The 15000-nt window shown below is 33.3% G+C and overlaps 2 protein-coding genes across 20 annotated transcripts in view; one reads left to right on the forward strand and one right to left on the reverse strand.

The window, feature by feature from the left end:
- The window catches only part of LOC147835938 (uncharacterized), a 939756-nt gene that overhangs the window by 495580 nt on the left and 429176 nt on the right, over nt 1–15000 (reverse strand). The gene's annotated exons all lie outside the window — the stretch shown is intronic.
- Nucleotides 1–15000, forward strand: part of nav2a (neuron navigator 2a) — a 400576-nt gene that overhangs the window by 306542 nt on the left and 79034 nt on the right. For all 19 annotated transcript variants that reach the window (XR_015495422.1, XM_087260653.1, XM_087260663.1 and 16 more), the window contains 4 exons: nt 2478–3543; nt 5442–5554; nt 6126–6234; nt 9064–9447. Coding sequence is in view for 18 of the 19 variants with exons in the window: in XM_087260653.1 (XP_087116779.1) it covers nt 2478–3543; nt 5442–5554; nt 6126–6234; nt 9064–9447 (1672 nt within the window). In the remaining variant the exon portion in view is untranslated. The remainder of the gene's footprint in view (nt 1–2477; nt 3544–5441; nt 5555–6125; nt 6235–9063; nt 9448–15000) is intronic.

A 15000-nucleotide genomic window follows, 5' to 3' on the forward strand; every position in this document is an offset into this window, starting at 1 on the left:
GTTCATCCAAAAAAGAAAACATAATCACTACAGTATTTATTCTTTTTTAGTATCTTTAGGTTACAACTGTAATAATGCACATTTTGTTTTCCCACAGTCTCTTAATTATGTTTAAAAACTGTAAAAAAAAAAAAAAAAAGAAAAAGAAAAAAAAAAAAAGAAAAATGTAAATTGTTCATTTTGTTCATAAATATTCTTTTGGTGAACAATAAATCTGGATGTTAACCCAGCAAAAACAAAAAATGTTTTGGTAGTCTTCAACCAAAATCTGATCATTTGCGTCTGAATTTGGAGTGACACAATATTCTTACCCACACCCATCTTACCGTTAGTTTGCTATGAGTGAATGATGACATTGGTACATTGGACGTACATCAACATACTGAAATAAAAGTCTCACAGACTTTACCATGATTTCCTTTTTTGGTCTAAAAATATAAAATAAAACCAGAGAGAACTGACACGTGTAGAATGTGTCTTAAAATGTCTATTTTTGTTTCTATTGTTTGTGCACAATAGCTCAACTTGTCCTCCAGTGTTTGAATGAGTTTTACAGTCTTACTCTCTGTGTTAGAGTAAACAGTTTAGAGTGTGTCTCAGTCGGCCATCTGCTGCTCACTATTAGAATAACATTAGCTCTTGGGTCACTAGCCTTTTATGGCCAGGGAGAGGTGTTTCAATAGTCATCTCAGGTTAAACTTTCAAGCTTTTTTCCTCCTGCATGTCTTACTTGGCATTAGATTTATTATTCTGCCTATACGTTTTGTTCTTTAAATCTACTAATTAACCAAAATCACTGTTGTTGTTTTGGTAGGAATAATGTATGCATCAGCACTAAAATTCTTTTTTGTATCATATTTTGTATCCTAATCATTTATTATGTATCATATTTTGTATCTTTTTATGCCATGCTGAAATCGGATCAGATTAGTCTGTTTGCAACAATGAGATTACAGTTGGTTTTCAAAATGTGGTATGGATAGGGACCGTTTCAGCATGTTCCAGCAAATAATAATAACAACAGATACAATAATAATAATAATAATAATAATAATAATAATAATAATTATAAGAAGAAGAAGAAGAAGAAGAAGAAGAAAATGAAAAGTTGCCAAATTTTAAAAGTCAAAAGTATATAAAAACATTACTTCACAACAGTAAACGTTTCCAATTTGATTGGTATTAAAATTAATTGTATGCTATATATATTGGATTTGGATTTTGTTTAAATATGGCACAGAAATATATTTGATTTGACTTGGATTTGTTATAATATGTAAAAGTCAGATTTCTTGTGTATTTTCCTGTTAACTTATTTTCAAACATTTTTGGCTATTGAAAGAATGCTGAAAGACAATAAAATATAAATATTATGTGATAAATGTAAATCTGAAGTATTGCCTTGGCAACTAAATGAAGAAAGTGTAAGTTCTAAAATGGGTAAAGTTTAAATAAAAGTAAATAAGTAAATCGATGCTAAACAGAAATTTGACAAGGAAAACTAAATTTGAAGTTATTTCTGGAAATAAAAATCAATTAATATATGAATAAATATACTTTAATATTAAATAAACTATACTAAAATTACACTGAATGACACAATACAAATTTTGATATTTGTTAAAAAAAATAATGTTCATTCAATTAAGTGACACATCTGAATGTTTTGTGATGTAAAATTCAAGGTTTTATCTGTATATTCTTGTTAGCCACAAACATCCATCAGACTCAGAAATAAAGATACAAAATCTGTCCCTGGGACTGAACCTCAGAATCTTTATTGTCATTGTACAAAATACAGCCAAATTTGCGTTTGCCCCTCCCTTCAGTGCAGTACTATTTATCTAAACAATGATAACAAGAGATAAAAAGGTAAAATGCCAACAATAATAAATTATAAAAGGAGTAACAATACAATACTAAAAGTGTGTATGATGTGCGTATAAAGTGGCAAGTGCATTTTCTAGCAGCTATTAATTTTTAAAGTGAATAAAGTGTGGGCCACAAAGGCATACAATTAGATGTCCATGCGTATAGTTGCAAGTGCATTTCCTAGCAGCAAATTAAAAAGTGAGTTAAGATTAAAAAGATTTTGGCCAAAGACACTCTCAATTTAATGTCCATTCAATATTGCAACAGCCCTTGGATATGTACAATTTTTTAGTAACCTTTTCAAAAGGTACACTTTTGAACCTTACAGGTGGACATTAGTACATTTAGGGAACACTTTTGTACCTTTAAGGCTCACTTTTGTACTTTTAAGATACTATGGGGTACACATTTGTACATTCTAGGCATTACTAGGTACATTCTTAGTACCTTTAAGAATCTGTTAGGAACAATTGTAACTTTTAAAAAGTTATCAGATTTTGTACCTTTATTTCTCACAGAGATTATTTAACAAGTACATCCGTTCTTTAGCTTTTTCTCTTTCTCTCTGATTCTCACCTTTACCTCTTGTTTGGTTTTCTCTCCAGAATCATCAGAGAGTGTGACTGATCCCGCTCTGTCATCCGCTTGCACCTCTTTAAGCACCAGCACTGTGGCATCTTCTTCATCATCATCAGCCATCCCTCAGCCCAACTCGAGTAGCAAACCCTGGAGAATTAAATCCCAGAACAGCAAGCACACCTCCGCTACCTCCACTGGGCTTTCCACTAAGTCGGATCTCCAAGCCAAGCAGCCCGTACCTGCAGAAGCACCACCCAAAGCTGTGCCTCAGAAATCCATGCTGGAGAAACTCAAACTTTTTAATAGCAAAGGAGGATCCAAATCATCCACGCAGACAGAGGGCGCTGTTACGCCCACTGGAGGGAAGGATGCCGCTTTGGTTTTGGAGAGAGTTGAGACCGGTTCCAATACTGAACCTATTGAGGAAATGGATGGGAACGTGAGGCCCACGAATGGGGCTGTTAGCGTGACAACAAGCAGCCCAAAAATTGCGCTAAAAGGCATCGCACAGCGGACATTTAGTCGTGCTCTTACAGCGAAAAAAGCATCAGCGAAATCTTCAGAGAAAGAAAAGGGCAAAGACAAAAATGCATCCAAGCGAGGCTCTCCTTCAGAAAAGGTAGAGGAGGTCAAGGAAGAAGTGGTTTTTTCAAGTGTTGTTACTGCTCCCTCTGAACCAGAGCCCAGAAAAGCCTCCAAAATCGCCAGTTTTATACCTAAAGGTGGCAAAGTGGGCGGAGCCAAGAAAGATGGCCCCGCCCCTGTCCAGAGCGGAATTCCAAAACCAGCGAGTAAAAGTGCTGGAAATGGAGCAGTGAAAGGCTCTGCGCTGCCCCTCGGTGGTAAAGACAATGAGAGGCCGCGGAGCGTGCGTTTAGGGGCAGGTTTGGGGCTTCATCGGGACAGCCGCCATTCCTCTTCCTCTTCCAGCCTGGCTTCCACTGAGGGTAAAGGACACCCGATGCACAGCGCCGCCCCGGTGGCCAACGGGACTCAATCCACCGCCAGCAACACAGTCAGTGTGCAGCTTCCTCAACCACAGCAGCAATACAACCATCCCAACACAGCCACTGTAGCACCTTTCATGTACCGGTATGATGCTTGATTGGATTGTTTTGATTTGGATGTTGATAAATTGTTATAAATTTAGACTGATGGAGAGGGTTAAGCCAAATCAAAAGTGGATTATTTCAATTGGGCCAGACTAGAAATAAGTCAGATTCCTTAAATATAAGTATTTTCATTGTAATTAGTTCAGTTATTCAAATTAACAGTGACACTTTTGTTTAAATAACAAGTCACACCATTCACTACTGGCTTATTACTTGCCTTTTATTAAGATAATAACTGTTTATTAGCACTTATACAATATGATCTTATTTTAAATCTTTAATCCTACCCAATACCCAAACTACCACCATACTAACTATCATTAAGCGGGTAATTAGGATTTTATTGAGCTAAAAGTCTTAGTTAATGGTTTGCTAATAGCACAAATTGTACATTAAATTAAAGTGTGACCAAATTACCCAATAAAACATTTCAAAACATGAATAAACATTGTACAATTACTAAAACTTAAACTGAAAATAAAAAGTAAATACAAAGTAAATAAATAATAATTATAAATGTAGAAAATTATAATGACAAAAAATTTTAATTAAAAAAAAGAAAAATAACAGCTCAATTAAATAACTATTTGATACAGTATAATTCAATTCAGTTCAATTCAATTCAAATGAAAGCTAACTACTAAAACTAAGATTGTTAAATAGAATTGTTTGAATTTATTTAAATACATCGTTTAAATAGATATTACTACTATGATTAAAACTAAACCCCATAATATTGTTTAATCAGTATTATCAAATGGAAAACTAAAAGATTTTGAATAATGAAAGTACTATAGTATTTAAAATAAAATAAAAACAACACTGGATTGCTCAAACTTATTTCTTAAGATATTTCTAAAATGTTAGAAACATTGGATTGTTTTCTAATATTCATGGGTTGTGTGATTTTTGCTTTAAATTAAATAGAAAATTAATAGTTTTAATTTCAGATACTATGCCTAAACTTTAGAACTAAAACTAAACTACTGTAAACAAATAACTGTAAATAACTGTAATGAAAATGACATTAAAAAGGCAAATGCTATCATTAGACATTGAAAAAGCTCACTGTAAAACATTACTGTATAATTTACAGAAATTTACTGGCAACTAAAACTACTGTAAACAAATACTAGTAAATAACTACAATGAGAATGACATTAAAAGGCAAATGCTATCATTAGATTTGAAAAAGCACACTGTAAAAACATCACTGTATAATTTACTGTAACTTACTGGCACCTAAAATTTAAAAGCACACATGTAAATAAATAATTACAATTATTCTGTAATTTTATAAATGACAATTATAACTTTTAATTTACCAAAATAGCCAATAAATTACTGTAAATTTTACATTTAAAAAAATACTTTAAAAACATTTGAATTAATAAAAGATTTCACAACAGACCTGTAGGTTAAAAACACACAGAACACCTTGAGTTGTTATTTTTGTACTTTTAAAAAAGGAAAATGAGTGCAGAAGTTAGTTTACTAGAGTGCAGAAGTTAGTTTATTAGAGTGCAGAAGTTAGCTAGTTAGTTCATTGAATTGGAGTTTAATGCTGTTGGATAGACGGATAAAGGTTTGTGCCAAAACAGAAGTGTAAGAAGTTTATATGCATTCTGTAGTTAAGCGACAGATTGTTAAACTAGTTATAGCAACATATAGCAGCATGTTCATGCATGCTCATAGATGTGTGTGACTCCCCGTCAGGCTCAGCTGTGAAGCGTTTGACTGGTATTTCCTCTAAAACAGACTCTTCACCCTGTGTTTGTTTTCTATAAAGGATTCCTCTTGTCAGGCCTTGACTTCTGCTGACTAGAATGTCACAGAAAAAGGATGTGAATGTCATTATTTTAACTTATCTTTTTTTAGGACTCAGAATGAGGCAGATGGAAATATGGGCACAAACCTGAGCTCTGGATGTCGCAGCAGTGACTCTGGCAGCTTCAGTAAAACCAACCAGTCTTCTACCGAGGATCTGTCAGGTAACACCTTCATTCATTTCTCATTCAGCATCAATCTGGTTGAAGTAATTGTTCATCTGATAGTTCTGATGTTTTGTCCATCAATAAATTAAGGTTTATAGAATTGTAAATAAATTTTTTAATGAAATCTCTTATCCCAGACTGCATTTATGTGATTCAAAATTGAAAATACAGTAAAACAGTAATAATCTGAACTAGTATTACAACTGAATATTTTACAAATTAATGTTTTATATTTATACACTTCATATTCACACTTTACAATAAGGATTAATGTTAAAGTATTGACATACTTTTTTAATTACTTATTTATTTTATTTATTTATTTATTTATTTATAAATATTAATAAAAATGGAGAGAAAAAAAAAAAAAAATATATATATATATATATATATATATATATATATATATATATATATATATATTAATAATAATAATATATATATATATATATATATATATATATATATATATATATATATATATATATATATATATATATATATATATATATATATATATATATGAAATATTACAATGTGATATTAAATGTGAACAACTTATTTTCAGGTGAAGATCCAGAGACCAGGCGCCTGAGGACTGTCAAAAACATCGCTGACCTGCGGCAGAATCTAGAAGAAACCATGTCCAGTTTACGGGGGACACAAATCACTCACAGGTAGACATTTTCTGGTCTGAGGAACTACAGTATATGCTGTAGCCATCATAAGAAGCACATCCAGTGGCTAATATTGGCTTCTCACTATAGCTTTTTCTTTTCTGTTACACTTTGAACACTTAATGTTGCGTTGTGGACAAGAAACATGTCATCAAGTGTCATGTGTGATCTGAAAAAAGTAAAAGCAAACCTCATAATGCGGGAGTTCTGTTAAAATAGCATAAAAAGGTGAAGACGGCTCTTTAGTGTACTTAAAGGAAATGCAAATTTACTCACTACTTACTCACCCTGACGTGGTTACAAACCAATATGGGTTTCTTTTTTTTGTTGAACACAAAAGAAGATATTTTGAAAAAAAAAGCTGGATCCACTATGGAAGTCAATAGTTACAGGCTTCCAACATTCTCCAAAATATCTTCTTTTAAAAAAAAAAAAAACAAGGTTTGAAATATGAGTAAATGATAACATAATTGTCATTTTTTGGGTAAACTATCCCTTTAAACTGGCAAAGAAACAAGCCACTATAAATAATACATTTTTTTCCTTGCGTTTTATTCAATAACAAGACAATAGACAATAACAGGAATATAGACAATAACAGGCACCAATCCTTCCTCAGCTTTAACCTTTTTACTGTCAGTTTCCTAAATAAATTATAAAATGACTCTATTGGCTCCTTAATGCTCTGTCCACCTTAGTTTATTCTTAAAACCTTATTTCTTCCTCATTTTGATCTTTTGTCTAATTGACCAGGACTGTGTTCTGCAGTAGTTGTAAAAAGTCCATTTTAGGGTAAAATGAGAGAAGCAGGACATATTTCTTTCCTGAGGTGTTGGGATATTTGGTACAGTTACTCATTTCTATGAATAAAAGCAGTATTAACAGTTAGGTCAATATTGAAATTAAATGCTGTTTGGTAAAAAAATACCATAGTAGTTTTCAGAACAATACTATAGTATAAAAGACTATGATGTTGGCAAATATGGATTTGCTGTAGCGACAGTACCACTGTAATGAATATAAATCATGCCTATAGTAGGTTTGAAGAAAATATAGTTATCATGGTACATTTTTGTTTTTTTAGAAGGACATTTTTGTTCGCATTTATCTTTTAAATGTTTCACTTAACACTACAGAAAACATTGTAAAACATATTTTTGCAGCTCAATATTTTTGTGGAACACAAAAAAAGGGCAAAGCTTGAGATAGAAACAAAAGATGATACTTTTATTCTGCTTGGGTGCATTAAATTGACAAAAAAATAAATAAACATTACAGACATTTAGATACAAGTACCCATATTTAAGTTCCCTACTTCCCTTAAAGTGACAAAAAAAACAAGAAAGTACATACTATTTATACAAGTTTCAAAACGTGTTATCTAGAATCACAAGTTTAATCAAGTTCTCTAGGTGGACAGTGGTCAATAATGGGGAACAAATGGCAATAACTTTCTCTCTGATCAGATACACGCTCTCAAACAAACACTAGCAATCAAACGAACAATGCAGAATGATATGATGATGACCATAGCTAACGATTTGTAATAAGTAACAGCGATGACATAAAGTGGCGTCGAAGGGAAGTTGTGGAGGACCCTTATAGAAGCAGTCATGCTGCCAGACCAATTGCCATGTGATAATCACAAGCCACACCCACCAAGAATGAAAGAAACCAAACAAAACAAAAAATACCACAGACATCGAAATGTTCCCAAAAAACCAACAGGTCATAACAGCACACAAAATTAGCTTATGTTTTGCACTTCTTCGCCTATATAAATATTGCATATATGCATTGCATATATGTGCAGCCCTAATTAAAAAAAAATCTCTCTCTGTCAGTACACTACAAACCACTTTTAATGGTGGCTTGAGCTGGTATATGAATATTGCATATACTAATATTGCGATTTAACGATATCTTTTTAACTGTATTGTGCCGCCCTAAATTTAAATTTTAGTTTCTTGCATATACTATTATTACGATTAATGCTATTTTTTCAATATAGTGTGCAGCTCAAATTTTTTTTTCTGTCAGTACACTGGAAACCACTTTTGATGGTAATGTAAGCGGCAAAATGAATATTGCTTATACTAATATTGCGATTAACAATACTATATCATGCAGCACTAATTTAAAATTTTTGTTTTCTTGCTTATACTAATATTGCGATTAGGGATATCTTTTTCGATATATTGTGCAGCCCTATTTTAAATCTTTGTTTTCTCTGTCAGTACACTTGAAACTACTTTTAATGGTGGCGTGAGCTGCGAATATTGGATATTGGTTGAATATTGGATATACTAATATTAAGATTAACAATATTTTTTCACTATATTCTGCAGCTATAATCTTAAATCTTTTTTTTTTTCTTAAATATCTATCAGTATAGTGGAATCCACTTTTGATGGTTATGTGTACTGCAATATACATATACTAATATCACGATTCATTATATTCTTTCAGCATATTGTGCAGCCCTAAATTTAAAGCTTTGTTTTCTTGTATACTATTTCAATTAACAATATTTTTTTATATATATTGTGCAGCCCTAATAAAAAAATTTTCTGTCAGTACACTAAAAGCCACTTTTGATAGCGGCATGAGCTGCAATATGAATATTGGATATAATATTATCGCGATTAACAATATTTTTTCACTTTTTTGTGCAGCCCGAATTTTAAATATGTCAGTACACTGGAAACCACTTTTGATGGTGGCGTGAGCTGCGATATGATTTTTGGATATACTATTATCATGATTGACTAAATTTTTTCAATATGTTGTGCAGCCCTAATTTTAAATCATTTTTTCTCTCTCTATCAGTACACTGGAAACCACTTTTGATGGTGGCGTGACTACCGAAATGAGCAGTCGCAACATCCTCAGCATGGCGTCTCGACCTTCGCCTCTGTCCTGGGCCAGTCGTATGGGTCAGTCCAGCCCCCGTCTGCAAGCAGGAGATGCTCCCTCTGTTGGTAATGGGTATCAGTCCCGCAGCGGAGGGGTTGCATCCGGCCAGGGCCGCTATCTGTATCAGGCTCCCCTACGGAAGCAGCTGGCAGCACGCGGCAGTGGTCTCTGTGGTCTGGAGCTGGGGGATCGAGTGGAGGATCTGGAGCTGGCAGGAGTGGGTCTGGAAATGAGTGGATATATGAGTGATGGAGATGTGCTCTCTAAAAACGCCCGCACTGATGAGCTGAGCAGCGGGTGAGTGAGAAAAAGGATTGTCTTAGGTTAAAGGGTCCTGTTAATTTTTTTTTTTTTTACTTTTGAGCATTGTTTGTACTTAAAGGTTCCATAAAATTAAAATAATTTTTTTAGATGTTAGATTTAGTCTGTTAGTTTTAAGGAACTTGCGTTTAAAAGATATAAAATTCATATAAACATCCAAAGCTTGCAGTTTGTCACTTCTGCATAAATCAATCAACATTTTTTTCACCGCAGTTTCTCAATAAATCTCTTGACCAATTGAGTGCTCTCTAGTATCTGACATGCCCCGCCCACTTCAAGACGCTTCTCATGTGCATTTTATTTGCACTTGAGCTCAGCCACTCTCACAGGCAGAGCTGTGATCAAAACAAAACACTATTGGATGCTTTTTTAAAAGGGGAGGAGCTACTCTGTTCCACCCTCTTTTCATTTTTAATTTGACATTACGTCAGGCATCAAATGTCAAAAATGCATATTTCAAAGCACTTTTCAGGGACTTTAAAGAAACCCGCAAAAATAAATTCTGATACACCTGATGTCTTGTGAAAAGGGTTATAATAGGAAGTATTTAACTCAGATGGACAGTGGATTTTTGCAATGGCTGGTAAGTATGCGGTTAAAAAAGGTATGATGGTATTAATATAAATTTGTAGAACAAACTAAACAAAATGTCCTCTCATCATGTTACATGTAATTTTTTTGTATAAATTTAGCTGTATTAAAATAAACTGTATAAATAAATAGTAAAGGACTAGTATATGATTACATCACAAACATGCTAGTTAGCTCATGATATCATCTAGATTTTTATAGACTTTTCAAGTAAAAAGAAAAAAAACAGGCTTAAGCAACATTTTTAATGAAGTGGTTTCGGCAACACTGTATTGAGTTTGAAGCAGAAGATATACACAGGGCAATTTTTTGAGCAATGTTTCCAGGCAATTTTGCAAAGCCATGTTGCTTTGGGCAATACTATTGCATCTGTAACCCATTGTCCTAATTAGTTACCCCCTGTCTCATCCGGTTGCCTATTTATAGCAATTTCCCAAAGTTGTCAGGAAAAACTGCTCAAAAAGTTGCCCTGTGTATCATCAGCATGAGGGTTGTAGCCACTAGAGGGCGGTGTGGTTCTTTAAATATGAACTCATATCTAATAGTGTTTTTGTTAGGATTCTAAATCAGTGTGTGGCTTTTAATGTCTAAAATGAACCTTTTCTCTATTAATTACATTATTATATATTTTATAATTTTTTTTACATTTATGAAGCAATATTCAATGATTTAATTTTTAAACAAATTGGATCAACAGTGTTTTACATTTAGGAAAATATAGACCTTAAGTAAAGGATTTTTTACCATTGTTAAAAATGGACATGCTGCATAATATTTCAGTTGTTTATATATTTTTTTACATTTATTTTTGTTTTTATTTTTATTTTTTGTAGCAAACGTTTGTCATGGAACTGATCAGTTTCCTAAACAAACAATATATTTATATCATGGAGAAATATACCAACCTTTTGGACAGTGTTATATTTTACTTATATTTCATTTGGCTCTTATCTAAAATCTGAGCACTGTGTTTTTATTTCTTTTGCTGCTTTTTCATCTTAGCTCATGGTAGAAAAAGAGTTGGGACTGTGTTTAGTATTGTTTTGGATCCAGCCAATTAAATTTTCACAGATGTGTGTTAGATACAATCTTCAGTGACTCAGATGAGCACATTAAATGCAATGAATACTTTCACCTTGCAGCTCTGGCCCTTTGGGCAGGAATACAAGTGTATTTTGTGCATTTGCCTTCTCTGTACTGACTGTACAGATTGAAGGGTCGATTTAACACCCTCTTCATGCTCAAACAAGCTCTCTGCATACCTTGGCTGTGCTAATGTGCAATTTAAACTTCTTGTGTTATTATTTCTCTGCAATCCCATGTCTTCCTGTGTGGCATGAGCTCTACAAACTGTTCTACTGCTTCGAACATTAGCAGATTATAGAGAACAGGTCAGGTGACACGCTGCAATCACACCTGGCCAAGAGCCTGACATCTGAAAGCAAAATATCACTTGATATACACTGAAAAAAAAGATTCATTGGATTTACTCAATTTTTTATGTAAGTGGTTGCAAATCATTTATATGGGCTGAATTTAAACAATCAAATTAAGTTTCTATATTTTATTTGTTTGTTTAAATTTAGCCCATATTAATTGTTTGCAACCAGTTACCTTAAATAAATGTAGTAAAACCAATGAATCTTTTTTCAGTGATGATTTGAAATGCCCAACAAAGTCTGAATGTAGTCACTATTCAGTTGTCAATTGTAGTGCATTTGATATAGTTTCTGCAGACATTTATATCAGTATGATGATGTGTTTGCAACTGTAAGCTGGGTTTTATTTTTGCGCTTTTCCTCATGTTTCACACGAAGCAAACATAGGGGCCAATTACATGACAACGTTTTCAGCTTTACACAGGAGACTTTGTATATGTTTTGCCTGTTTTGTTTTTACATAACAATGCCGTTTTTTATCACAATATATTTAACCCTTCATAAAACATAAACATGTATTCGATAGATGTTCAATATAATGTTTATACTTCAACAAACTAAATCACACAGCACACAGGTCTAACCAGTGCCACACCATTTAGTTGCACTTTGAATCGTAAATAATATTTTAAATATTTAGCAAACAGGCACTTCAATCATTTTTATAAAGGGAGGATTGTATGGCAATATGTAATATGTATTAGTAATATATTATAATAAGTAATATTAATATTATAATATTATAAAAAGTATCTGAATTGTTTGAACTCAAATTATAGGGTCATCATAAATACATTCTAATAAACGTTATCCAGCAATAAATGATTTGGCAAAGCAAGTGACAAATTCAATATTGTCAGCTCCAGCTGTGATATTATTTTAAAATATTGCTGTTGCTGTTTATATTTTATTATGTATTGTAATTGTAATTGTTTTATTTGATCTTTTTTGTAGAGCAAAAACTTTGGGCTGTAAAAAGTGCCTCATAAATAAAATGTAATTATTATTATTATTATTATTATTATTATTGTTGTTGTTGTTGTTGTTGTTGTTGTTGTTGTTGTTTATGATGACAATAACAATAATAATGTATTATTATTATTTATTATTATTATTTTTATAAATATTATTGTTGTTATAAATGATGACGATGACAATAATATTTTATTATTATTATTATCATTATTTGTTTATAATAACAATAACAATTGTTTTATTATTAATAATAATGATTATTATTATCAGGCAAGGCAAGGCAAAGCAAGGCAAGTTTATTTATATAGCACATTTCATACACAGTGGTAATTCAAAGTGCTTTACATTAACAGGAATAAAAGAGAAAATTATTAATATAGATTGAAATGTGTTAAAACAGCTTTAAAAGAATGCAAAAGAAAAGAAAAACATAATAGTGCGATCTGTCGGATGTAGCACAGTGCTCATTCAGTAAAGGCACAGCTAAACAGATGTGTTTTCAGTCTTGATTTGAATGTGCCTAATGTTGGAGCACATCTGATCATTTCTGGAAGCTGATTCCAGCAGCGGGCGGCATAGTAGCTGAAGGCTGATTCACCCTGCTTTGACTGAACTCTTGGAATTTCTAGTTTATATGTTCTTAAAAATCTAAGTGATCTGTTAGGTTTGTATTCAGTGAGCAAATCTGTAATGTATTGAGGTCCTAGGTCCATTTAGTGATTTATAGACAGAAAATTGTTCATATGTAGACATAGACACAAAGTAATAATACTACTTTAAACTCTATTCTGAATGTGACTGGGAGCCAGTGTAAAGACCTGAGGACAGGTGTGATGTGCTCTAATTTTCTGGTTCTGATCAGAATCCTGGCAGCAGCGTTCTGGATCAGCTGTAACTGTCTGACTGTCTTTTTGGGAAGGCCAGTGAGGGGTCCATTACAGTAATCCTCTCTGCTGCTGATAAAAGCATGAACAAGTCCTTACTGGAAACAAAGCATCTAATTCTTGCAATGTTTTTGAGATGATAGTATGCTGATTAACTAACTGCTTTGACATGACTATTATAATAATACAAAATTATTGTTATTGTTATCATTAATTATTATTAATTATTGTTATTGTTATTATTATTGGGGGCTGCACGGTGGTGTCCAGGGTAGCACGTTCGCCTCACAACTAGAAGGTCGCTGGTTCGAGCCTCAGCTGGGTTTCTGTGTCGAGTTTGCATGTTCTCCCCTTGTACGTACGGGATTCCTCTGGGTGCTCCGGTTGCCCCCACAAGTCTAAAGACATGCGGTACAGGTGAATTGTGGAAAACTTAATTGTCCGTAGTGTATGTGTGTGAATGAGTGTGTAAGAATATTTCCCAGCGATGGGTTGCAGCTGGAATGGCATCCGCTGCGTAAAACATATGCTGGATAAGGTGGCGGTTCATTCTGCTGTGGCAACCCCAGATCAAAAAAGGGACTAAGCCGAAAAAGAAATGCTTGAATGAATAATTATTATAATTATAAGTAATAGTAGTAGTAATGTTATTTGCACACCCTGGTTTTGTACTTCTGTAATTGTGACTTTTTAAAAGTGAGGTTCTTAACTCTGACACTTGACTGAAAGGCCAATCCAGACAAACCCGTGTGCTTTGATTAAAGTCTCTTAACCTGAATGATCTCCTGCACAATAGATAATGTCATATAAGCACTGAGGGACGTCAGGGTTATGCTGTGTAGATCATGAAGCGCACTAACATGTTTGAACCACTGAAAGAGACTCTTATAATTCCGCTGCTGGATCTGATTTCTCATGTCTCGAACTGGTTATTTTCACTCAGGACTGACGGCTTAAGAGACTTATTGTAGAAATACACCTCAGGCTGCTGTATGTGTGAACACATACACTGAGCAAATAGGATCTGCTTTCTCTATTCATGGCAGCACTTTGATAATGGAGCGACAGGTTTGTCACATGACGTCATGGTGTCTTGATGAAATTAATATGATCTTTGCTCAAAAGCAGCTTTCATTTCTGCATATTGTGACTGTAAGGCATAGACAAATATTCCTTGTGTTTATATAAATACTCACAGGGGTGTAAAACTGTGTGTGGTGGAGTTCTAGCAAAGGTAAAAGTATTTAGCTCTAAGCTTTTTTTATTAATTTCACATTCTAGATTTTGATTTTCACTTGTTCTGTTGCTTAAAGTTGTTCAAACTCCTCTCAAAACGCTTAGGTGGGTGTACTGACAAAAATCGAACACAATATAATTTATTTAAGGCAGTGTGTAAGTGTTATTGACACACCGTGAGGTCGAATTTATTTTTAATGTGTGGTGTGCGATGAACCCTTAGCCTATAACTCAAAAAACAGCTTTCTGGATGTACTATATCCCAACTTATTACACATTCCAAGGTGTGTTATTTTCAGATATCTGAAACTTATCACACAGGCTTATCCAAGCACTTTGAATCATCTTGACCATCAGTATATACACTACCTGACAAAAGCCTTGTCGTGGATCCCAGTTGTAAG

Source organism: Danio rerio, chromosome 7, assembly GCF_052040795.2.
Source record: "Danio rerio strain M-AB ecotype USA chromosome 7, GRCz13ab, whole genome shotgun sequence".
Lineage (NCBI taxonomy): Eukaryota > Metazoa > Chordata > Actinopteri > Cypriniformes > Danionidae > Danio > Danio rerio.